The 27,441-nt window shown below is 41.7% G+C and overlaps 1 protein-coding gene across 4 annotated transcripts in view; it reads right to left on the bottom strand.

The window, feature by feature from the left end:
- Positions 1-7,256: 7,256 nt before the first annotated feature.
- The window catches only part of LOC138764999 (ankyrin repeat and SAM domain-containing protein 1A-like), a 335,613-nt gene continuing 315,428 nt past the window's right edge, over positions 7,257-27,441 (bottom strand). Inside the window, exons 29-30 of one of the 4 annotated variants that reach the window (XR_011358405.1) lie at positions 11,477-11,623; positions 7,257-7,478 (exon numbers count right to left, since the gene is read on the bottom strand). Coding sequence is in view for 2 of the 4 variants with exons in the window: in XM_069941579.1 (XP_069797680.1) it covers positions 11,593-11,623 (31 nt within the window). In the remaining 2 variants the exon portion in view is untranslated. Of the gene's footprint in view, positions 7,479-11,312; positions 11,624-22,508; positions 23,012-27,441 lie in introns of those variants that run through there. The other 3 variants (XR_011358406.1, XM_069941579.1, XM_069941580.1) reach the window with 3 other exon arrangements.

Below are 27,441 nucleotides of genomic sequence, written 5' to 3'. Positions count from 1 at the left end.
TGTCCTTGCTGGATAAAAAAAAAGTCTCTGATTCTACCAACAGGATTGCATATGTGTAACCTGTGTAACAGCATTGCATACGTGTGTAACGGCATTGCATACGTGTTACCTCTTTCAAAAAACAAGATGATGCTCTAAGAACCCTCTTGTGGTTGATCCCAGGATTATGCATCTTAAATGATACAGCTTACATGCTTTAACTCAATGAATTTCCAAACAGAATCCATAAAAGTTGTGAGATATTTGTTGGAAATGGACAGTTAAATGCATTCAAATATTTAAACTCAGAGCGGCAGCAGTTAGCACAACACCCTTACAGCGCTAGCGTCCCAGATTTCATATTCGGTGCTGTCTGTAAGGAGTTTGAACGTTCTCCCCATGTCTGCATGGGTTTCCTCGAGGTGCTCCAATTCCTCCCATGATTCAAAACAAACCAGGAGCGCAGGTCAATTGGGTGTGATTGGGCAGCATGGGCTCGTGGCCTGAAAGGGCCTGTTACCATGCTGTATGTCTATATTTAAATTTAAAAGAACAGAGAGTAACCACTATTAAAAACTCTCTTCTCCTAAAGCACCTGTTCAATAGAGCCCAATTGTCGCATTCAGTCTGAGTCACAGGATTGGAGTGGAGCTGAGGTCATGAGTAGCCCATTTTGTCTTTTGCTTGCATCAATGAGATCCGGACTTATTTCTTCATCCCGAACAAGTGGTTCTCCTGCACAAAGTGGCGCATTCGGGATGGGAATTCGCTGAAGAATCTAACGACCAGATTTAACTGTTCGTCTCTGAAGACTGCTCAGAGTTGTGCAACAGTGTTGCAGGACACTCATGAAGCCTCATTTGCAGCAATGAGACTCTCAAGCCTGGGTTGTTTGAATTCTGCAATTTATTCTGGTACAGAGATTTCGTAGGAATGAAACAATATTAAATTTGGAATTATCAATGTCAGATCAGAAACTCACCTTCTCATTGACAATACAAAGCTAATTTGGGAGGGAGGAATAAACCACAAGTCCCCATTAAGTTAGTTCCTTGATCTCAAGACATATTAACCCGTTAATGATCTCCATTACATCAATGTTTAGAGTTAAAATGTGATGCAATTCATGAAAGGGTGATGCTTCACTGAATATTATTTGCCCATATATAGCGCCCTCCATAATGTTTGGAGCAAAGATGCTTTTTCCCTTTATTTGTCCCTATGCTCCACAATTTTAAATTTGTAATCAAACAATTCACATGTAATTAAAGTGAACATTCCAGATTTTATTCAAGGTTTATTATATACAGTTTGCTTTGACAATGTAGAAATTACAGCACTTTTTATACAGAGTCCCCTCATTTCAGGGCACCATAATGATCAGGACATTTGCCTTCACAGGTGTTTGCGAGGACTCAGGTAAGTTTAATTGCTTAATTGGTGCAGGTATAAAAGAGCTAGGCTTTCTTCTCAGCTTTGGAGTCTGTAGTTGCCATTTTTGAATATGAGGACCTGAGTTGGACCAATGAAAGTCAAAGAAGCCATTATGAGGCCAAAAACAAAAATAAAACAGGAAGATACATTGGCCAAAGTTTAGGATGACCAAAATCAATTGTTTGGAACGTCATTAAGAAGAACGAAAGAACAGGTGAGCTCAATAATCGCAAAGGGACTGGAATTCCAAGAAAGACCACCACTACTGATGACAGACGAATTCCCATCATTACGAAGAAAAATACCCAAGCTTATGTCTGACAGACTAGAAACACCCTTCAGGAGGTAGGTGTGGATTACTATCCTCAGAAAACTTCACGAATAGAAACACAGGCTACTCTGCAAGATGGCTCTAAGGTTGTCATAACTTCCACTGCTACACAAATGCTCTTCGTAGTGTGTGTCTCTAACAGCCTCTGATGACGAAGTCCAACTCCTGGCCTTCACGTGTAGCATAGTTCTTATGCCTCAGAGAGCTGTTCTCACAGACAGAAGGAAACCTTGAAACCAGTTGCTCTGAGCAGATAGGGTTCATTAACCGTGGATGGTAACTCATCTAGGAGAAGGAAAACTCCACTGCCTTGTGGTTACACCTGCTTATGGGAAAGGCTCTGGGAGTAAGCCCCGAGAAGAAATCTGGAGTTGGATTTTTGAAGGCGGCTGACTGCTATATCCAGCACTGGCACAGCAACTCCTGCATGCTGCTGGTACCAAACTGTATCTACTTTCATCATTCCTTTGGAGGGGGGGATCCCACTGCATGGGAAACAGATAGGATCTTCAAATCAACTCTGCCTGGCTTGCGCCCTGGAGAGGCCATTCCAGCTTCCAGTGACTACCAGAGGTGCAGTACCCATGGTTGACCATGACCAACATTGGCCACACATACTGCAAGATGCAAACCATGGCAAAGGTGGTCTGCTTTGGATTTTGGGCATTTCTTTGCACCTCCACACTTAGCTCTTGCCATCACTCTGAAACAGGTTAACCTTGGTCTCATCTATCCACAACACCTTTTTCCAGAATTGTGCAGGCCCTTTTAAATACTTCTTGGCAAACTATAATCTTGTTTTCCTTTCTGTGGCTAACTAGTGGTTTGCATCTTAGAGTGTTGCCTCTGTATTTCTGTTCGAGAAGTCTTCTAAGGATAGTCGTCATTGACCATGTCCACACCTCCCTCCTGAAGAATGTTTCTGATTTGTAGGAGATACATTTGGGGAATTCTTCTTCATTATGATAAGAGTTCTTCTGTCATCAGCAGTGGTGGCCTTCCTGGAAGACCAGTCCTTTTGTGATGACGGAGCTCACCAGTCCACTCTTTCTTCTTAATGATGGGCCCAACAGTTGAATTTGGTCATCCTAAATTTTGGGTGATGTCTCTTACTGTTTTATTCTTGTTTTTCAGCCCCATAACGGCTTCTTTGCACAGCTCTGGTCCTCATGTTGAAAAATGGCAACTACAGACTCCAAAGGTGATCAAAAGCTTAGAAGCAAGCCTAGATCTCTTATACCTGCACCAATGAAGCAATTAAACATACCTGAGTAATCACAGATATCTGTGAAGCCACGTGTCCCAAACATTATGGTGGCCTGAAATGAGGGGACTATGTATAAAAAGAGCTGTAATTTCTACATGGTCAATCGAAAATGTATACAAATAACCTTGAATAAAATCTGGACTATGCACTTGAATTATATGTAAATTGTTTAATCATAAATGTAAAACTGTGGAGCACAGGGGAAAATAAAGGAAAAAAATATCTTTGTCCCCAACATTATGGAGGTTGCTGTATTATTCAACAGTAATAATAGCCCACCTCACTGACAAAAGGCAAAGGAGGAAAAACCCAACACCCAACCCCAACCAACCAATTTTCCCCTGCAACCGCTGCAATCGTGTCTGCCTGTCCCGCATCGGACTTGTCAGCCACCAACGAGCCTGCAGCTGACGTGGACTTTTACCCCCTCCATAAATCTTCGTCCGCGAAGCCAAGCCAAAGAAGAAGAAGAGCCTGCTGAAATAATTGTTGAGCAACAGACATTTAGCAGACAATTTACTGCAATTATCGAGTCCAGCAGATGAGTAACATAGAAACATAGAAGATAGGAGCAGGAGTAGGTCATTCGGCCCTTCGAGCCTGCTCCGCCATTCAACGAGATCATGGCTGATCTTAAAGTTCAGTACCCCGTCCCCGCCTTCTCTCCGTAACCTTTAAAACCCTTGTACTGAAGAAATAGATCTAATTCCCTCTTAAATATATTTAATGAACCTGCCTCTACTGCCCTCTGTGGCAATGAATTCCACAGATTCACCACCCTCTGGGTCAAGAAATTCCTCCTCATCTCGGTCCTAAATGGTTTGCCTATTATCCTCAAACCACGGCCCTGGGTTCTGGATTTTCCCATCATTATCTGTTTACAGTTCTGTTTCAATGTGCACACTGTGTACATTTTTTTTTGCACGACCAATAAGTGGTAACCCTGCCTGGCCTGCTGGTAAGAGAACCTCAGGGTTGTATGTGATGTCATGTATGTACTCGGACAATAAATCTGAAATCTGACACCTCTGGTTAAAGTCTATAACCAGCTCCTTGGTTTTGGTGACATTGACTGAGAGGTTGTTGTTAGTACATCATTCAGCCACGTTTTCGGGAGGAGTCACATGATGGAGTAGTGGCCGGTCGGGGAACTCCAGCCCTCTCCAGAAAAGTTTTAAAAAAAACACAGAAAACGCAAAGTCACAAACACAAAAATTTAAATAAAGTGAAAGTAAAGGTGGGAAGAAAATGGCAACGAAGAAAGAAAAGTCAAAAGCAACGGGAAGAAGAGAAGAAAAGATATCGGAAGAAGAAGGTGAAGGCCTTACCTGTCCGAGGAGGCCCGCTGTGGAGAGAGAAGCCTGTTCCCTCAGGTCAGTCGAAGTCCCAAGCTCGGGACTACAAAAATCGCTCGTGGAGCCAAGCAAAAGTGCGCAATGAGTCACGCATGCGCAACACGCAAGACAAAAAAAACACTGACGGGAGAGGGGATCAGCTGAGGAGTCGATCTCCACAGCTGAGAATGAGCACCTTAATGTGTGGGAAACTTGAACAAGCCAAAAGTCACTAAGAAAATGTTTTGGAAAACTGCTGATGTCGGAATTCTGAGAGAAGACCAGAAAATTCTGGAAAGTCCCGGGAGGTCAGGCAGCATCCGTGGAAAGATAAGTAGCAGTTAGCTATTATGGCAACAGCAACTTGAGTTTGAATCCAGAGTTGTCTATAATAGGTTTGAACGCTCACCCTGCATCTGCGTGGGTTTCCTTTGGGTGATCCGGTTCCCCCCCCCCACCCACTCTTCAAAAACGTATGGGGATTGTAAGTTAACTGGGGTATTTGGGAAGCATGGCCTTGTGGGCCAGAAGGGCCTGTTACTATACTGCATGACTAATTTAAATTTAGTCAATGTTTCAGGTCTGTTGCCAGGTCGTGATCACAAACACCTTAATCCAGAGAGAGAGAACAGCGAAAATGCAACAGCATCTTTGTTGACGTAGGATGAATACATGGTGATAGACTCTGAATGATTTTCTTTTTCCCATCCAGAAGAATATATCCTTCCTTCCAGCAAGGGATGAATGACCACATCGCTATCTCTACTGTGGAGCAGCAGCAGGATCCCTGGGCTGGGTTTTGTTGCCTAAATTCCTATTGATATCACTTCATCATTCCTTGAAGGAATAATTGAAGCAGGAAATGAAAGGATCAAAGTTGAGTTTAATTATTGCTTGAAGTGAAATGATTCAAGCAGCTGTGTGCCTTCCCTTCATGAGTGATTTGCCATGATCTGAGAGGCCCTTACATCATTTGCCGATCCTGTCATTGTGATGGCTTTCGGACATCATAGGCTGTTCCTCTTCAGTTGATTGAGATGCAATCTCACAAGAAGCTCCTGTTCTTGACATGACTGCCCCTTTCAGCCAACAGACAGACTTGCAGTAGGGGATCGCTGATTCACAGACAAAAACAAGTGCACGATTGGACATTTGATTGTGGGGAAGTGCTGTGCGTGTGAGGGAATATCTTCACATCAACAGATTTCATAAAATGTCTGGTGGTCTCCGAGGCCCTTCTGAGGAGGAAGAGCTGCGAAGCATCCCAGTTGCCATCGGCTCATTGGCGGTATCTTTAGCTTAAAATGAAGAGCAGAGACATAGTTTTAATGGCAAGGGCTGACATGTGTGTGTGAGTGTAATGGTCTGCGTGCTTCCATTTATAAATGTTTGCTTCCATTTATTAACACAGGTACAAGTGGGGGAATGAGTAATGCAGGTAAAGGCAGGATCTATGTATTAGGTCTCAGTGGAACTCACTTTCACCTCTCTCATGAGATTATGATTTATTTTTCTGTATTGCCGTATAATTTGAAACATGTCACCACAGGTAGTGAAGACCACTCTTGTCTAATATCAATCTTTTTTTTTAGAAGCTCCTGATACTTTCGACATATCTTGCGTACATGACAAAAAAATTGAATCTTAATTTAACTCTGATTGTAACTCCCCTCTCCCCTGCATTTATCTTCCCTTGTTTAGAGAATCTTGGAGCTCTTTGCCTCCCTTTTGTGCCCACCCGCTCCTTTATGACATGTTCCTGTTGTCTGGTGATCAAGAGGAGGGTGTCTGCAAGGACAAAAGCCCTTCCATGATAATTGTGCAGTAACAAGCCTGGAACAACAGGACAGAGACTGCATATACAAAACAGGTGCAATGCAATAGCACTGTTTCGACTCATTGCAATCCAAGATCTCAAGCAATAAATCAGCATTGGAGTGCATCACAATGTTGTCTTGATCTTCTAAACACAAAGCTAATGAATTTCTACACTGGTGTGTCTTTACTAAGCTCAGGTTAATGCATTTGTCTTATGTAGTTATGGTCCAATGTTGGAAAGTTATCAACCAAGATCCTGTTAAAGGATGAGACAATGACCAATCATTTGTTTTAATTATGGTTGGCTGGGAAGGTCACTGACATCCAGGTGTTTGTGGAAACACTCCCCACTGAGCAGCAGAGAGCAGGGAAGATAAATATTAAAGCATGAGGATTAAGTGAGCTGATTATATATCGACTCCATTCCAGATACAAACGTATTGGTGTGTAGCTACCTGCTACGAGCTATGGATCTGTGGAGCCTATAGCGCTGGAGAGGTTATAGCTGTATGCAGGTTAGCTCAGAAAGAACGACACAAACTCCAGTTGAGTGTAGTTAACACTGAGTTTTATTGCCCTCACAGCCCTGCTTTTATTCTCAAGATGAGGGGCGTGGTCAAATCCCCCTCAGCACTGATTGGTCCATTTGCGATCTGCTCTCCTTGATAGGCCAGATAGGGTTAGAGTTGTGGCCAATTGGAGGGTAGCGCTGCAGGCCTCGTGCAGCCTGCTGGATCGTCACGTTCATCCTTCATTTTGTGAGGCCCCCCGAGGGGCTGCCGCTGGTGAATGAATGAACTGGACTGTGAAGAGATCTCTCTCCAACAGTCTCAGACAATTAAAAATGAATCAGATTAACCACAAAACATTTTGAAGAAATTTGAAGGGGAAAAGAGGACTTACTGTTTTTATTGCTGATCAAATCGACACCAATACGCCATTCTCCAACATATTTAACAATGACACAGAACAGATTCATGTGTGTTTATGTTTTTACTTACAAATATTCACACACACACACAGATATATCTACACATACAAGCACATAAATGTACACACATGTATAGGGAGAGAGAGCACGCTATTTCAAGAATATAGATTCCTCATCCTTTTCCCAGTGGCTCAGATGACATCATGCCTTTTTACTTTGGCTCATTAATGTTTCAATTCGATTGCAGCCATTTCAGGCTGAAGTGCATGTATCGATTTATTAAAGAATCAGTTTCAGCCCCCATGAATGTTCTTCATCCAGGAGCAGTGCAATGAGCCACTGGTAACAAACAAGCGCATCCCATCGTGTCTCTAAATAATGGATCTGTCAGGGAGAGCCATGGATAAAATTAAACAACATTGTGAATATTAAACAAAAATGAATTTCAGACTGACAATAACGTGCACTGCCTGAATAGCTCAGCTCATTAATAAGCAAGCCATGGAGACAATGGATTAGAGAGAAAGAAAACACAACTTTAATTCTAAATTTAACTCTCCAACTTTTCTTTCCGCCCTGATAGCTTCTCTCTTCTGAGTAAATTAGATATTTCCATTCACCTATTGGCATTCAATGTGGATTAAATGATCCTCTTCTTCCATTTCCTCATCAGTAAGATTTAAATATTGTCACAGTGTAATATCGATTGCCTCACTACTGTTAAGGAAACCTTTTCTGCTCTCAACCAGATTCACAAGACTTATTTCTGAAGAATGGGCCCAGAGGAAGGATGCTAAGGTAAACTGTGCATTCACCCTGTCAATGGCAAAGTGAAAATGGGACAGGAGATGGTGTAAATCGAGAGAGGAGTGGTCAGAAGAGGATCAGGATGGCAGTGGATCTCGAAGGCATAGTGGTGTTGGGTTTCTTTTGTCCAATAATGTCATCTCTCCTGTTATTACCTGGTCCGTTATTGGAATGTTCTCTGTAGGCTATGACCAAGACTTGATTTCACTGCTTTACAGACAGGAACTGTCAGGCTACCTACTCTTTCAAAGCTCAGCAAGGCCAACATAGCGGTTAGCATAACGTTATTACAGCACTAGTGACGTGGGTTTAAATCCAGCGCTGGCTGAAAGGAGTGGGTATGTTCTCCTCATCGTTTCATCTTGAATTCATATGTGTGAGTTCTTAGTCAACACATGGATGAAGGAAAGGTTCTTTACTTTAAAGTTGCTGGAAACAGCACCATGAGGCATCCCATGAGGCTGCAAACCTCCATTACAGATCAAATATACAGCCTCTTGCTCTGTGTCAGCCCCTGTTGGCAGCCAAGTATAATCAAATGGGAGCTATAATCCTTAAAGCATTGCTAGTTGCATTGCAACCAAGGTGATTGTCATAACACTCATGTCTGTGCAGATTTCCTCTGGGTTCTCCGGTTTTCTCCTATCCTTCAAAAACATCTAAGGTTAGTCAGTTAATTGGTGTATTTGGGTGGCATGTGCTCATGGGTCAGAAGTGCCTGTGAATGCGCTGCATGTTTATATTTAATAGAGTTCTGACACCTTCTCCAGAAGGTCTTGGAATGGGCATTGGCAGAGATGAATGTGAGCAAGGATTTACAGCAGTTCGGGAAGATGCATTGGTGAAGTCAGGTACAAAATGATAGGCAACCAAAGGCATCCCGTTGAGCAGAGGTGACAGAAGCAGTGGAATCAAAAGCAACTGCAGCACCGGGAAGGCATCGATAGTTTACATTTATATTTCCCTTGGCACTTCACAGAAACCAAATTCAGAAACTGTTACTTTCTGAAAGTATTTCATGCTTTCCATGTGATCGATGAAGACCATCAGGACAGATCGTATAGGGAGGTGATCAAAGTGAAGCAAAAAAGTCTGCAGATGCTGAGATTGTAGTAAAAACTCAAATGCTGGAGGAACTCAGCAGGTCTCGCAGGGTCCATAGGAGGTAAAGATAATATTACTGACATTTCAGGCCTGAGCCCTTCTTCAAGGAATAAGCAAAGAGCAGGAAGGTGTTGAAATAAAGACTGTCCAGAACAACAAAAGGTATTAATTGGATATGATAAGGAGAGAGGTGAGAATTGATTTTGGCTGTGCAAGGAGAAAGGGAGGGAGAGGGAGAAGAATTTAACAGAAACCGAAGAGAATGATGTTATTGTCATTTGGTTGGAGGGTGCACAGATGTAAGATGAGGTGTTGTCAATACCATTCAGTGGTAAAACACCTAGTGAATGTAATCAGGGCAAAAGAAAACAGGTGAATCTTTGCAAACTGGTTTCATTTCACTGTGTTCTTGCATCAAAGCAGATGCCTGTCCAGCTTTGACCTGTTATTGTGAAATCCCAGCTTGGGTGGACGTGGATGCTTCCCTACCCGATAAATACGAGTGCGCATTGCTTTTCCCCATTGCTATGGACAGGAGACAATGGATTGGAACGATGATTAATGGGACTTCCAGCCAAAAAGACCAAACATGAGATCCAAATTATGACAGATAGTGGGATCATCTCATTTACAATAATGGGAAACGTGACACCCAAGAAAGTTAGTGGCCTTCCAGGCAATTCATGAATGACCTTGGGTGGCCAATAAAGTTCACGTCATTGAACCTGTACAAGATTTTTTTTTAATCATGTCTCACATAATTCAGTTTAGTTTCAAGAACACAGTGAAATGAAACCAGTTTGCAAAGATTCACCTGTTTTCTTTTCCACTGATTACATTCATTAGGTGTTTTACCACTGAATGGTATTGACAACATCTGTGCACCCTCCAACCAAATGACATTAACATCAATTTCTTCGGTTTCTGTTAAATTCTTCTCCCTCCCCCTCCCTTTCTCCTTCCACAGAGCCAAAATCAATTCTCACCTCTCTCCTTATCATATACGCGTCAACTTGAAGAAAAGGTTGAAGCTAACTTTTCTATAACCAAAACAGAATTTAAATGGAACCTTCATTTTTCCAGGTAAAATTCAATTTGGAAAGTGTGACAGAGAGTTTTATTTTGACTATGGATCTAGCTTGCTTCAAATGAATCAATATTAATTGGGGTCATGAGAAATTATCACAAAGCAACTCGAGCTATTTTTTTAAAAAGCACAACTAATCGAGAAAGGACTAAAACAAAGGAAGGAGTTGAGTACATTCCAATTATTTATTTTGCCTCTTTGTTGATAGTTATACAGGTCACTTGACCATTGTGTCTTTGCCAGCTTGTTTTGAGATCATTGATAACTTTTTGCTCTTGAGTTCAATTTACAAAAGGGGAGATATCCAAATGAACGCTTATTTGATAAAGCCCATAGAGAGTTACTATTCTGGCTGACAGAAACGAGTTTCCCTACATTCGTTTGAGTCAATGGATTCTGTGAGTTCAGTATATTGTAGACAACTAGATCTGTACATATTGAATGGTTTCATGCATTTGAGCACAGCATGAAACTTCACTGAATCTACTGATGGGAGGGGCAAGTGATGTTGATCCCAAATTTATAAATTATGCTTTGGAATACAGAAAGCAATTCTGCTGAAAATTTGTCTCCATTTGTTTTAACAGAGTTGTTGCTGTAGAGTGCCAAAATTGAATTAAAATATCAAGTTGATATACCATATATTTTGGCATATAAATCAAATCGTGAAACCCTTAAAAAAATTCTCAAAAGGGGCAGGGGGTCGACTTATACGCCAGATATAGTTTTGAGATCTTAAATTCACCAAAGAAAAACCAAGATTGACATCGATTTGGATACAAGTCAATCCTGGAAGAACCTCCCCACCGCCGGTGCCGGTCCCTGGCACATCCCCACTGCTGGGCACCACCATAATCACTCCTACCTGCATCACTGCTCCCACTGGGAACACAATGTTGCTGCTCCAGCTCCCTGGGCAGTGGGCACTACTGTCTGGTAGGCCAACGTTTTTTTTGTTACTTACTTAATTTATAGCATTGTAATTTGTGTTTTTAAAAATATTTGGGTTCCTCCTGGGAGGCCTAGACAGCCCAAAAAAATGGGGGTCAACCTTTATACCAAATATAACATAAAACCATTAAAATCAGGCTAAAAAAGGGGGTCAACCTATCTGCTGGTCAACTTATATGCCAAAATATACACTAATTTCCCAAAAGCAAACCACAATATAAACTGCATGTTTATGTTTGTTTTCAGGGAAGTGGACATTATTTCAAAACTTTTAATTATTTTTGTATGGCCTTTGATATTTCAACACTTCACATAGGCAGCACCCAAGTTCATGACCACATTGATTGCTGGATCTGTTCATCAGCAATATTAATTACTGTGCACTCCTCCTCCCCACCCAATCCTTACTTTCTTTACCAAATAATCTCCTGACCTAACAGCTGTGGTTTGTTTGATTTGTGTTTTCTTCCAACAGCGCACAAATTCAGTGAACCGGTGCGGACTCGAATGGCCAACATGGCCTGTTTCTGCTCCGTAAATGGTTATATGTTATGTCAAAGAGCACCATGGTTGTGATGACCTAGATAGAAAATGAAAGTTCAGATTTATTGTCAGAGTACATTCATGACATCACATACATCCCTGAGATTCTTTTTCCTGCAGGCAAGGCAGAATTCCCACTTAACGGTAGTGCAAAAAAAAAACTAGACTCGAGAAGATCTGTATACATGTAAACAAAGAAATGTAAAGAAACTGACTGTGCAATAGAGAGGGGAAATAAAACAATTAAGTGCAAAAGTAAGATGCCTTAAAAGAGTCCCTGATTGAGTTGTTGTTGAGGAGTCTGACGATGGAGGGGCAGCAGCTGTTCCTGAACCTGGTGGTGCAAGTCTTGTAGCACCTGTATCTATTTCCTGATGGTAGCAGCGAAAAAAGAGCATGTGCTGGGTGGTGTGTGTCTTTGATGAATGCTGCTGCTCTCACTGTAGAGGTTGTCAATGGCGGGCAAGGTTTTGTCTGTGATCTCCTGGGCTGTGTCCACTATCTTTTGCAGGACTTTCCCCTCAAGCATAATGGTGTCCCCATAACAGACCAGTAAGCAGCCAGTCAGCAGACCTTCCTTCTAAAATATTTTTATTGAGTTTGATAGAAAAAACCCCCATAATACGATCTTCTAATTTAATGACATAAATCCAATCATAACATCTACATATTAAATGAAAAATGTAAATCAGAATTATTTGCTAACTTACCCCATTCAAAACATTGAATTCTATTATTATATTGAGTTACCAGTTAATCCATTCCTCATAATATAACCAAATTTAATGTTGATTAGAAAATAGTTAAGATATAATTAAGATTCCCTGATATAAAAAAAGGGATTTTATACTTCTCCGGTATTTTCGTCTTATTCTGTGATATGATCACTATAAATGATCCACAGTTACACCCATCTTTACCTAGTTTATCTCTACTAACATAAAGAAAAAGAAAGGAAAGAGAAAAAAACCCTAATAATCCAACTCCTCCCTCTAAACAAGGTAAACTTGTATAAATTATATAGATTGAATAATGACTTTCAAATACCAGACAGGGAGTCTCTGGAGTATCCATACACCTGAAATTTTCACGTTGTGATAATAAAAAGGAATGGGCTCCACATCTTATCAAATTCAAACTTTACATATTTGATGCTATCTAACGTTTTTCAATATTATTTTCCAAACTTTATCAATGATTCTTTTTTATATTTGATTTTTTCAAAAATACGCAATAAAATTTTCAATATCACAATGTATTAAACTTCTTCTTACAAACAAACAAAAACAGTCTCTCCCTCACTCCCCCTTCCATACATACGAATCCGCACACGTCAGAGCTTAAATATCTTTTAAATATATAGAATACAATTGGGGAATCCACGTTTAAATAGAGATAATAGTGATTCTAAAGATCTTTAATTTATTTATTTGGTTTTTCTCAAGAATAGGAAATATCCTTGACTTCAACCCAAGAGAGAATTTTAGCCTTTACCTCGCTGATAGCTGGACAAGCAATTCTGATGAAATGGAAAGTTAACTCTTCACCCACTTACCCAAGTTGGGAAAAGTCAGAACACTCTCGACCACACATTTGTAGAAATTTGCCAGGGTTCGCGATGTCAGACCAAACTTCCACAAACTCCTGAGGAGGTAGAGGCACTGGCGTGCTTTCTTCATGATGCCATCGGTGTGTTGGGACCAGGTAAGATCTTCAGATATAGTGACTCCTGAGAACTACATTTGCTCCCCCTCTCCACCTCTGATATCCTAATGATCAATGGATCGTACACATCTGGTTTTTCCCTTCCTGAAGTCAATAATCAGCTCCTTGGTTTTGATGACATTGAGTGTGAGGTAGTTGTAGGTGCACTATTAAACCAAGTTTTCAATTGCCCCTTTTTATACAACCCGTGGTATCGTTAATGAATTTGTAAATAGTGTTATTGTTGTACTGAGTCGCACAGTCATAGGTGTATAGTTTTTTTAATGTTTTATTTAATTTTTCCAAAATTCATATAGAACATTATTACATACATCATATAAATAGTATTTTAAAATTACAGAGTCACATATGGTTACCTAAATCTCACCCCCCCAACTCCCAACTGCTAACATTAAAAAAAAACAATTTTCCAAAAAAGAAGGGGTGTTTGAGCCTTCATTAATTAGTCCATATCTTGATCTTCAGGAATTCAACCCTATTAACCTAACTATATTATTTAAACCTTTTCAGGGAAGTTAATTATATCCTTAAGCCAGTATGATTCAAATAAGGTTGCCATATTTTAATAAACACATCATATTTCTTTCTAAGAATATGCTATCTTTTCCTGGGGGGCACAACTTTGCATTTCCATATTCCAGCGAGTAATAAGTAGGGGAGAGTCGTACTTCCAAGTAACAGCTTTACATCTCCTGGCTACTGAGTCATAGATGTATAGTGAGTAGAGCAGGGGGTTAAGAACGTAGCCCTGTGGTGGTACTGATGGAGATTGTGGAGGAAATGTTCTTACCAATCTTCACTGATTGTGGTCTAGAGATTAAGAAATCCAGGATCTAATTACACAGGTATTGAGGCCCACGTCTTGGAGTTTGCTGATTAATTTTGATGAAATGTTAGTGTAGTTGATAAAGAGCATCCTGATGTCTGCATCTTTTCTGTCCAAGTGTTCCAGGGCTTTGTGTATAGCCAGTGAGATGGCTACAGATCCATGCTGCCATTCAGACAAGAGCGGATATGCTTCAACACCAGCCTTTCAAAACACTTCATCACTTTGGATGTGAGTGCCACTGGTCAAGCAATTTGGCACAACTCTTCTTGAGGCCTGTTTGAAACAAGTGGTATCACACCCTGCCGGAATGAGACGTTGAAGATATCCGTGAATACATTGGCAAGCTAGTCAGCACAGGTTTTTAAATGCTTGACCTGATACTCCGTCCAGACCAGATGCTTTCCTCAGATTCACCCTCTGAAGGCAGCCCACGTGTCATCTTCAGAAACTGACAGGAGAGCATCATCAGGGGACATAGACTCAGCTTATTGAAATTTTTCAATCGATAAACATTAAGCAATACTGAGAAATTAGATTTGTGTACATTAACTTTGTGTGTCAAAGATGGCAATAAACAAATTACTACTCTTTTTCTCCACAACTGATAGGGTGTTGCATTCTGATAAATGATCATGTGTGATGGGAATTCAGGAGTCAAAGATTGATTGAACAGTTATTGGCCAATAAATAGGAAAGGTCAACCCTGAGTGGATTATAACCTCCTCCTGCATGAGCAAGATCATGTTATATCAATTACCAAGTGACCATCTCCTCTGATCTCATTATATTCAAGATATATAGTCAGCCTGAAGAGCTGACAAAGATCTAACACCATTATAACTCCAAGTCATCAAAATCATGAGTCACCAGTCTTCTGAAGAATGAAAGCTGACAGTAAGCATTTCCCAAATGTTATTATTTGCAGTGAAAACTGTATCTGGCCAATTAATATTTCAATGTAAATGCAAGAAAAGGTAACAGAAATCTCATAAACCAATGTAATAAAATAAACCAATTTGACTGTCAGCCACCATAAAACAGTGGCTCTGCTTCCACTGGTTCATCTATTTTGTTCCAGTCATCTGGCTGTCGCACCCCCACCACCCCCCCAACTCTCCTTGAGGAACCAATTCAATACCAAAACAACTCACTGTAAATTAGATCTCTAATTAGACACGATATGGATAAATATATATGCAAAAGATGCATTTGCTGGAACAAGCATCTTGCAGGTTAAACTTGTTCCTGCATGATTAGGTTTGAAGTTTTTTTTTCCCTCGCTCCCACAGTTGCTGTGGGTCCTGGTTAATAACATACAGCAAGGCCAATGGGCCATTCAGAAGCTTGACGAACAATGGGACTGTGGATCCCCTTAGTCCATGACTGAAGTATGAGCTTTAATGAGGACTGAGATAAAAGGTGAATTAGAGCAGGTGAATTCAATGTCAATTCATGTATAAGATAAGGCATGAAGAGAAGGAGCAAAGAGACAGGCTTGATAAAGATAAAAGAATAATTTTATTCAGTTAAAATTTTTTAAAAATCACTGGATTTGATGGATGTTGATTAATATTATATATAATATATCCCCCCTATAATGGGGAGTGAGCCGAGAAATTTGGCGCACCATGGGAAGTACCTCGGTTAAATATTGATGCACGCACGAGACATTAAAAAAACATAGCAGTGCTGCCAGAGTTGCTGTCACGGCAGCAATGCCACTGGTGTGGACAAGGGAGAGTGGTGGGGAGCAGAGACACAGCACCACACTGCAGGTCTAGCCACTCAAACCTAATGCCGACGTCGCCATACAGGCTGTTAAAGGGCATGATGGTGTTTTAATCCTGCAACCGTGGGGGTCTGTGCCCGAGATGGTGACGCCTGTGCTTAGCAGTGGCTGCAAGAGGTTACAGACTCCAGCGGTGCCGTGGACCAGCACAGAGCACCAGAAACGGGGAGAACACCGTCCCTTGAGAAGAAGAAGCAGAAGAGATGACACTACAGGATGCTGACCAGGTCAGTGGACCAATGAGGAGCTTAGCAGCTGAAGGATCCGCATGGGCTGCAGGTGGTCAACGTCGAGATCGAGGGATTCACGGAACCAGAATTCATGAGGACGCTGAGAGCAACAAAGGTTGCTGAAGGGCCTTTGGCGCTGAAGGCTTCCTGATTGAGTCAGAGCTTTGGATCTGGAGCTCATGGTTGTAGAGGTGCAGGAGAACTAGAGGTGAATCCACGGACACTCAGCCTCTCTGAAGGGACTCTCTTTTGCTACTCTTTCTATCATATTGTAAGGAGCACTGAGTAATACTAATTGCCACTCTTTGTCTGCCTTATGGCAGTCAGAAAGAAGTTACATATAAAATGACATTTTCTATACCATTACATGACAATAAAGGAATCTTGAATCTGTTATGTGAATACTTGTGTTTTGTACCAATGTCAAACCTTGGCTATGTGTAAATTCTCAGGGCTTCAAATTTTCCTTCACCAACAGGTACAAGGTAATCATGCAAATCGTTGGTTCCAGCATCTACTGCACCAGCCAGCAATCTATTCCCGCCTCACTGTGGAACCTGAACATGGTTAAAGCATGATAGAAGACCATTGCCTCGAGTCCACACTGGCTCTGTGAAAGAGTATTCTATCCAGGACCATTCCCCCTTCCTTCCAGTCTCATCCCGAAAGGTTTTCTTTTCAAATACTTGTAGGATATTCTTTAGCATGCTAAAATTTAATACATCTCCAGCACCACTATCTGTTTAAAAAAAAAAGACCTTTCCTGAAATTAGTTTTAGTTTATTTGAATGCCAGCATCATTCTATACCCCATGTTTTTGACCCATCTGCTAATGAGCAACTCAGTGACAAAGTTAGTAAATCTGTTGCCTCCCTGCTCCAAGGAAATGGAATGAATTTTCATCCTGGGATGGTGTCTATGTAGCGTTAAGCAAGTCCTCCCTGTTCTTCTCTCTTCTCCATCCCTGTCTTCTTTCCTCCAGCTCTCCACCCCTTTCCCTCTCCAATCACGGAGCCACCCCCCCCTCCCCGTTTGCTGATGTGCCCTCCCTCTCTTATCCACCTATAACCTCCTGCCCGTGCTCCTCCCCTTGTCCACACCCCACCCCATCCAGCCCACACCCTTGTGTTTGGGCGCCGGCCCACATTTTTTCCAGATCTTGATGAAGGGTTCAAGCCTGAAATGTTGGTTATGTATCTTTTCCTTTGCTCTATAAACTACACTGTTTGACCTGCTGAGTTTCTCCAGTGTTGTGTTTTTACCCCCTTTTACTTCTGGTTCATTGTTACTTGTCTTTGTTTGGAGGCTCAGCATTTTAGTTTACCTCAGACTCACACTTCAGGTATCAAATTCATCTTCCTCAGTTGGCTCACACAGACGGCACAAGAAGAGCAAACCTGGCGAGTGGGATTAAACTCGGCAAATATTTCATTAAATGCCATAAGGCCACCTCTTGTGCTACAGGGCATGTGTTAATTTCAGCCATCTGTCAACACAAAAGGTTCCCTTCCAAAGCTGTTTCTTCTCTCCCCAACCTCATTCCCTAATGACACGAGCCTGCCTTCAGTCACATCCCTCATTATGAACGTCAGTTTTCTTGTTTATGTTGAGTTGCAGCAAAGTGCGCCATGACAATTCCTGCTTCGCAGCATCAACTAAATGAAAAATGCTACCAATGCCTGCACAGCCTGGAGACTATATTTTTAACGCCACAATTTCAGAAGTCTATCCAGAGCAGTCACTTAGAAGTGTCAAAGTATCAGTGGTCTAGCCTTTCAGATCAGATTTTAAAGCCCCAATTGCTCTGTCAGCTGGATGTAAGGTCCTGAAGCATGATATTGGAGAACAGCTGTCAAATTATCCCCAGTGTCCAAATCAATATTTACTCCTCAGTCAGCATCCAAAGATGGAGGATCAGATTATTGCTGTTCTAGAAACTTGCTGTGTGTAAATGAGCTGGCACAGTTCCTAAGCTGCAAGAATGAATACACTTGACTGGTTTAAAACATGCATGTGGTGTTGAAAGATGCGATGTAATTGCAGGCCATATCTTCTTAGTGGCCAACAGAGCTTTTACCACTGTTAATCTCAGCAATCCTTTTTAAAATTGACTGAATAATTAAAACAAATTCAAAGCATTGAGTTATATTAAATTCTCCATTAGCTTTGGAGAATTACACCTGGCAATTAAAATGTGCACAAGAAATGAGGATGATCATTTTGGGTTGAGAAGAGCATCCAATGGATGGCCGATTCCAACAGGACACAATGCTGGAGAAACTCTGGTCAAATAACATACTTTATATATAGCCAAGACACCGATGATTTGAGCTTGATTCCTTCATCAATATATTGAAGTGTGAGAGCCACAGGGATTACAGAGGGGGAGCAGTGAGAGAGAATCCTACAGGACTTCCTTGGGAGAGCAAAGGTGAAGTTCTTCAGGGTAGGCATCCCTTGAAGAGATTTCACAGAGTTTTCCAGTAGACAGGAATAAAAGACAAATGTCTTCAGACATATGATTGAAGTAAAAACACAATTTTGGAGAAACTCAGCAGATCGAACACTATACTTTATATAGAAAAGGTAAAAACACATAACCAATATTTCAGGCTTGAGCCTTTCCTCAAGGTAATTAGGTCAACAACAATTTTTGGATTTTCAACTCAGAACCCCTAATCCTCACCCATCTGATAAATTGGAATAAATTATCCATCAAAATATTATCTGGCTTTTTAACAATTTAATAGGCCAGTTTCAGGTAATGCACGCACAACCCTCCAAAGACACTGAGTCTGAACAGCCAAAGTTCTTGAAGCGAGAACTTTCCAAGGCCTTCGAGTTCCCAATCACGGAGGGGTATGAAACTAGTCGACGTACACCCAAGGTGGTCTGAAAGTAAAATGAACAATGCCAACGTGGAGACCTTTGAATTTTAAGATTAATTGTCACATTATACTTGGTACCGTGAGAAAGGTTCTAACATAAGCAGTCTAACTCGTACAGTAACATAAAGTAAAAGAACAAGAGGACATTTTACAGAAGAGTTACAAAGAGAATAAACCACTGAGGACAAAACAAGGGCAATGGGAGAGTACAGATGTGGGGTCCATTCAGGAGCCTGATGACAGTGAGGAAGAAACTACCTTTGAGTAATATCAAGAGGGAACTCAATATTTTCCCACAACTGCAACTGCCTTGGTAGGCTGAGAGAAGCACAAAAAATTTGGGAAATAAGAAGCAAAGGGCAACCATTCAATGGCAATGCACAATCTGCTGGATGATCTCAGTGGGTCCATCAATGGGAGAAAAAGAATGGTCAATGTTTTGGGCCAGAACCCTTCATCTGTGATTAGTTTCCAGCATACTGGGTGTTGCTTCAGATTCCAGCATCTTAACTCTCTCATATGTCAGCAGAATCCATAAAATGAGGGTAGAAAACTTGGATTCATGTCATATTTTGCACTACTCTAGGACCCCCAAAGCACTTCACAACTAAATAAATGTAGCAAGAAATTCATTGGTATTCATAAGACACAGGGAACAGCCAGAATACAGAGACTTAACGATAGCTTTGGACTGGATCTCATTGCTACAAAATTCCATGGAAATCAAGGCATTACTGCATGGAATGACAGGACTTCTCTCCGAGATCTCCACCAACAGGGAAATTAGATGAGCTCTTACAGCTCCCTGGTGAAGGCAGTTATGAAGCACTGAAGCCCAAAGTTTGGTAGGTTAGGAATTAGTAGAAGGAAGTTGGAGGCTAGGAAATTAAAGGAATGGGTTAGCCTGGAAGACTGGCTGGGAGACATTGCATTAAGGCTGGGGGAAGGAAATGATTGGCAGCCAGGGTGAGTAATAACACCAAAATGCTGGAGGAACTCAGCTGGTCTTTTCAGCATCTATAGGAGACAAAGAAATATTGCCGACATTTCAGGCCTGAGTCCTTCTTCGAGGAAAAAAAATAGAAAAGGCAGAAACCGAATATATCAGAAGATTTCAGAATTCAAACAATGGAGGAGGAATCCAGTCCAATAAAAGGTGTTAATTGGATGTGATAAGGGAATTTATCATGTCTGTGCAAAAGGCGCCAGGGAATAGCGAGATGATGGGGGAAAGCAAAAGGTGTGGGGGGGGGGGGGGTGCGGCTGGGAAGCAGGGTTTTAACAAAAGCCAGAGAAGTCAATACTAATGAGTGAGGTTTGGTTAGCAGATCAGCAGTTGGGTAGGGGTGTCAGGAAGGATTCAGAGCAGTGGTGAGGTTAATAAGAGATATTGGGTGGACAGGTTGTGGGATCCAAGAAGTGGCCTAGAATCTAGGCTAGGAGTTTGCTCAGACAACTGTCCTTTCAGTACAGCAGAAGTCCAAAAATTTGGAAGCCAGAAATTGGGATCACCCAAGAATCTGGACTTCTCAAAGACTCTCAGTTGAAATCCAGATCATTTGACAATCCGGACTTTCCAACAATTCTCGACTTTTGTGTGGGTGCGTGCACTGCTCGTGAACGTGCCACAGATGTACTGCCCGAAAAATTGGAAAATCTGAAAATATGGACTGACCCAATCCCCGAGCAGACAAGATTTTAGGACTTTTACCGTAATGACAGAGTGGATCACAGGTGTAAAGGCTTGCCTGGCACAAATTGCCTTGGCCATTCATATGCACAAAACCATGGTAGCAGTGTGCACCAGAGTGTATGTCCCTCCAGTGTGCGTCAGATGCATGGGAGAACTCAAGGAAACACACTACAGATTTCATGTAATTTGGAATAAGATCATCATTTTCCATTGATACTGAATCGAGAATCACACAAAAGCCTTGCATGTGGCAATCCAACTTTTATTTTTAAGCCAACCATTATTCAGAAGTAAGCAAAATTTACTCAACAAGAGCACCCCCAATTTTCTTAAAGGTAATGAAGAGTAACTTGCTTTTATGCATCTACCTGAAAGTGCTGGCAATGCCTTAGCTTAAAAACAAATCATCCTGATCAATCAGGTCTCACACATCAGCACAATGTTGCATCCATGTTGAATTAGTAATGCTTTGCTTAGACTCTTCACAGGAGGGAAAGAAACAAACAGAAGGATTGAAGGCACATAGGAGACTGCAGATGCAGGAATCTGAAGCTAAACACGGTCTGTTGAAGGAATTCAACATCAGTGGGAGAAAAAGGCTCATCAATGTTTTGAGACAAAACCTTGTGATTGCTTGGAGACCCAAAGGGCTTTGGGGAAGGGACTGCAGGACTGACCAGTCTAATAGCTCGACTGTGGCTGGACTAACATCCCAAGTTCAGTGGCTGTGCCACATCACTATAATCACTCAGATGAGAGAGGCTCCACTTTGACCACGATTGCGGATGTGTAAAAGATCAGCACTGAGATTCCGCAGTAGACAGAGGGACTGGAGAGCCGAAACATATTGCTGAAGAAAATCAATTTACAATGAAGCAGTACAAGTGACAGGCTGTGCTCTGCAGAGTTTCAAGGACACTCACTTTAAAACATTACTCTCAGAATGAGAGACAAGGAAGGGAGTATCGTTAAAGGAACTGCAATCATCCTGAACATTTCCTCAGCCCTCATTGTAATTCAGTGCAGAGGGGACGTAAAGTTAATGGAGCATCTCCAAGTTTTTCCAGGGTTAGATTTATGAACGTGTTCTGCAGCACATGCAATTTCAGGAGGTCAAGCCAGCATCTTCTGCTCTGATATCAACCACCTCAGTGTCTTATTTCTTTTGTCATCATCCAGTACAAGGCATTTTACCATTTCGTTCACTTTGAAGAAGGAAAGGCAAAGTAGAATCCTCAAACTGTGTTGAATCTGCAAGAACTTATTCAGCTCCACAGGAACAATTCTCCCTGTCTCGAAGGAACATTCATCATTTTACATCAAGATGGCAAAAGAACTATTCAAGATGCTCCCCAAACTTCTGTCAACCTCCTATGGCAACACCATGATTCAAATTCTGCATCAGTTTCAAAATATGAACGATCCAAGCAATAAGTCTGAGTTGACGGGAATAAAATATAACAGGTCTTGATGTGAAAATGAAACAAAAATCACTCATGGACTTGCATATGGATTATCATTGATATTATTAGTCATCTTCTTGAGCTCATTGAAGTCAAAGTTGATGAAAAAGATTTAGACAATAAAATGTAAAACAATCTATATTCATCAACTCATAATCACATGGGTCCCATTTCCTGGGAGCTGAAGATTAACAAGGTGTTTAATTGCATTATTTTTGGAAATCATCTATTATTTCACCTCAAAAACCAAGAATTTGTCTTTCAGTTTGTATTGACTATAAGCAAGTTACTAGCAAAAGAAGAACGAGACTCCTGCTTTATAACATGACAAAGACCATCAAATTCCAATGCTTCATTTCATGAGAAACACTAGCATTCAGATGAACACTGAAGAGTTTGAGAGGATTTTGCAAAATTGTTTCATCTGGAAAAATGAAAATACTATTATCAGGAATCACATCTGAACTTTCAGATACCGCTGAGTGAGTCTCCATCTTCTGCATTTTGCTTGGTACAGCATCAATGGGACTTGGCAACATACATTCATCTGTTCCAGTTCCACTAACCTTTAAGCCAGTGAATGAGGCCTGCAGTATCTTGACAGAGTCCTCTTCTTGCTTGGTAGTTGAAGCCGCTTCTTCTTTGGTGGCTGGCTCAAACCTCCTGCCAAGCATTGTCAATCCGCCTTACTGGCCCAACTCATGATCAAGCAGTTCTTTGAGATGAGCTGCTTGCTCAAGGTCTTTAGCCCAATGAGACTTCTTATCCACCTTGAGTTCTTCACACTGCAACTTGGCTTCCCTGGTTCCTGGGAATTGTAAACGAAGAAGAGAGATGCTGTTGGCTGAATTGTCTTTGCGGTTCTGCACACAAACTTTCTTATCTCTGGTTGTTTATAGCAACATATTCAGGGCTTCCTGCCAATTCTGCTACCAAAACTCTGGCTTATCTTTTCAAGGTCTCAGGTGTCTGGTGTAAGGTAAAACATCATGAGATGGGAATGTGTAAGGAGTTACCCTGTGCAGGGCTGTAACAAGAAGGGGAGGTGTCCTTGTACTCCTGTTAGGTAAAACATCATGAGATGGGAATGTGTAAGGAGTTACCCTGTGCAGGGCTGTAACAAGATGTGAATGCATCCTTGTACTTACAAGATAAGAGAGACATTGATGGATTGAGAGGCAGGAAGCTAGCAGGGAAAGGATAGCAACAGTTTTAGTCATTGGACAAGTAATGATATGATGATATTCTAAGCACGTATCCAAGGGTATAAAAAATCACCATTTTGCTGATAACGGCAGAATGCATTCTCCGACTAACATTGTTAGTCGCAAGTGTTACAATCCGGTAATAAAGAACAAAGAACCCTGATTTCGACTCAGTCTGGTGTTTGTCTCACTCATTCATGAACAAAGCAGACCTAACACTGGCCAGACCTTGGCTCAATTTCAAACTGCGCAATACACAGACATATTCTCACAGACTTCTGGAATGTTCTATTATTAAATGTAGATGCCTCTTGACTTTAAATCAAGTTGTTCATTTTTTGAGACAAATTTTATGAGCCTTTCTTCCAAAGTTCACTATTGAATTGTTCTTTGAACCAAAATATAGACAACATCTTCCAAAGTGTGAGCTGAGATATTCCAAATTTCGATCTCTTCAATCTAATAAATCAGACATCGATGACTGTTGCTTTATGTAGTTTTAATTCATTAATAAAATGGATAAACATTTTGCATAGCTTTGTATTAAGACTTTCATAATGATGAATAACAAAGCATTTACTGTATAATGATACAAAAGATATGTAGAGATACTAGCTTAAAGAAATACAAAAACTTTAAGGAGACAAAGTTCAAAGAAAAATTTCACATGCTCACACTTCCTTCACATCTGGTTGAATGAGAGGGCAAGCTGTTAGCTTGGGCAGATATTATGACATATTACATCATAGTCACTATGGTAACACTACAAACAATAGTTCTCTTAAAGAGACAGGCACAAAATTATTTAAAAATCAAAAAGCACAAGGTTTTAACCTTTACAGTGGAGAATGAGGAAAGAAGGGGAAAGTGTACAGGCATGAATGGAGAGGAAATGGGATGGGGAGCTGGAGGAAAGGAGTCAGAGAGATAGAGAGACAGGGGTGCAGCTGAACGGAAACTGGAGAAAATTATGTCCATTTCATTTGGTTGGAGAGTGCCCAGACAGAATATTAGGTGTTGTTCCTCCAATTTGCTGGCAACCTCTGTTTGGCAGTGTAGAAGGCCATGGGAGACATGCCAGTGTGGGAATGGGGTGTGGAATTAAAATGGTTGGCCACTGGGAGGTTTCTGTTATTCTTCCCCATCCATTCAGAGAGCTGACCCCACCCCACCACTTCTCAACTTTATGCTCTTCTGTCTTCCCACCCATATCTACCGATGAATCTTCCCTGTTGCCCTGTGCACCTTCGCCTGCCCCTTCTTCCATCCCCTCCTTCCCCCACCTTTTTATTTGGATGTCTGTCTGCTTTTTTTCCTTCATATGTTAATGAAGGGTTCAGGCCCAAAACGCTGGTTTTAACACTTTGCTTCCTATCGATGTTACATGATCTGCTGAGTTTCTCCAGCACTTTTGTGTGTTGCAACACACTGATGGCGACGTCTCCCAGCAATGCCAGAGTTTGAGATGGTGATTATGTGATACCTAGTCAGAGAGGTAGCAGTACAGTGAAGAGCTCCACTATCAGCGCTGAGATGATTGAGCGACGTTAGAGTAGCAGGAGAAGCCATCATCAATACGCTGGAGAGGTATGCCAGCTCAAAGCACAACATGTTTCAATGGCAAAAACAGGCTCAGAGCCTGAGTGAAACACAAAAGTCTGCAGATGCTGTGAATATAGTAAAAACACACAGAAATACTGGAGGAACTCAGCCGGTCTTGCAGCATCCATCAGAGGTAAAGATATAGGTGGTAAACCACTGTTACGCTAGGATTGGCTGCTGCCGGCTGGACACGCCTCCCAAGACTGATCCTACCCATACCCCTTTGCATGTTCCCCATTCCACTCAACCCTGATCAGTCAATGAGGTTGACGGCTGTTCCAGTCTATAGTTAATAAAGGCCTATCAGTTTCACAATTTCAGTATTTTGTGATTATTGATGGTGCATCAATATACAACTGACATTTTGGCCCTGAGCCCATGAAGCACAGGCAACACAGAGCTGAAGGTGAAACAGCATTGATAAGCATTAAGAATAAAGGTTAAACAGCATTTGTTCGACTAGCAACAGCCAGAGGAAATGTAACAATATGAAATTTGAAATGAAAGCTAATGGCACGTTTATTGATTTGAACATCAATACCATTGCTGACCATTCAACACTCAGTGGTATATGCATCAAGAAGTTCAGGAAAGTGCTATTAACAAAAATTGTCAAGTCAAGTTTATGGTCACAAGTACAACCCGACAAAACAGCATTTTCCAGTCAGTGCAAAACACACAGACACACGAGCGGACACAGCACATGTACAGGCAAATAATACACATGTAGGACAAGTATTCATAAATATAAATATATATATTGTTTTGCAAATAGAGGAGTCTCGAATTTCATTAATGTGAGCAGTTCCTTTGGTCGTTCAGCATTCTCACTGCCCATGGGAAGAAGCTGTCCCTCAGCCTGATGGTGCTGGCCCGGATACTCCTGCATTTCTTTCCTGCATGGGGGCAGCTGAAAGATGCTGTGTGCAGGGGTGGAAGAAGTCCTCAATGATATTGCGTCCCCTCTTCAGACAATGATCCCAGTAGATCACATAGATGTAGTGGGGGGGGTGGGGGGGTGAAGGCAGACTCCAGTAATTCTCTGTCAGAATTGTCGTCCTCTGGATTGACTTTGGATCCATTTCTCTGCAGCCACCGTACCACACTGAGGTGCAGCTAGCAGAGATGTTCTTAATAGAGATCCCACAGAAGGTTAATGTTACAGTGGCCAGTAGCCTTGCCTGCTTCAGTCTTCTCAGGAAGTACAATCACTGTTGCACCTTCCTGAAAAGTAAGGAAATGTTGCTGGATTGTGCTGGATTTGAAAACGTACTTGGCAAGATGCTGGAAACTCAAGTTAAACAAACTTTGCAGAAAGAACTCAACGAGTCAATGACCCCCAATGGGAGAAAAAGATCGATGTTTCAAGCCAAACGCTTCAACAAGACTGAGGAAATTAAGTACAAAATAGATTGGAAAGCAGACAGGAACTGCATGTGGGATTGATGGACCAGTTAGAGGAGAAACATGATGGACAGAAGCAGTAAACAGGCAGAGATAGAGAGACAGATAGACAGAGAGGGGCGGAGAGAGAGAGAGAGAGAGAGAGAGAGTAAGAGAGACAGACAGACAGACAGACAGAGAAAGGCAGAGAGGGTCAGAGAGAGAGAGAGAGACAGAGAGAGAGAGAGTAAGAGAGACAGACAGACAGACAGACAGAGAAAGGCAGAGAGGGTCAGAGAGAGAGAGAGAGACAGAGAGAGAGAGAGTAAGAGAGACAGACAGACAGACAGACAGAGAAAGGCAGAGAGGGGCAGAGAGAGAGAGAGACAGAGAGAGAGAGAGTAAGAGAGACAGACAGACAGACAGACAGAGAAAGGCAGAGAGGGGCAGAGAGAGAGAGAGAGAGTAAGAGAGACAGACAGACAGACAGACAGAGAAAGGCAGAGAGGGGCAGAGAGAGAGAGAGACAGAGAGAGAGAGTAAGAGAGAGACAGACAGACAGACAGACAGAGAAAGGCAGAGAGGGGCAGAGAGAGAGAGAGACAGAGAGAGAGAGAGTAAGAGAGACAGACAGACAGACAGACAGAGAAAGGCAGAGAGGGGCAGAGAGAGAGAGAGACAGAGAGAGGCAGAGAGAGAGAGAGATAGGGGCGGAGAGAGAGACAGAGAGGGGTGGAGAGACAGAGTGGGCCACAGGCAGAGAGTGGCAAGGGATGAGGTGGAGGAAGATGAGTCCTACAAGGCAGAATAGTGGATTAGCTTATGATAAAATGGCAGAGCAGACTTGTTGGGCCATTTGTCTTACTTCTGCTCTAATATCTTGGGATTGGAAGACAAAGGCTGCCTTTTCTGGAATCTGATGTGATGAGAATGGTGGTATAAAGAGAGGCCACATAGAACCCACCTCTCTATGACCCCTGGTACTTTCTTCTGAAAGTGTAGGAAGTGTAACATTTAAAGCCATCCAAGGACCCAAACAATTCTTCCC

This window comes from Narcine bancroftii, chromosome 5 (genome assembly GCF_036971445.1).
Source record: "Narcine bancroftii isolate sNarBan1 chromosome 5, sNarBan1.hap1, whole genome shotgun sequence".
Classification (NCBI taxonomy): domain Eukaryota; kingdom Metazoa; phylum Chordata; class Chondrichthyes; order Torpediniformes; family Narcinidae; genus Narcine; species Narcine bancroftii.
The sequence above is the reverse complement of the archived record's forward strand: the minus strand, read 5'-3'. Positions and strand labels throughout refer to the sequence as shown.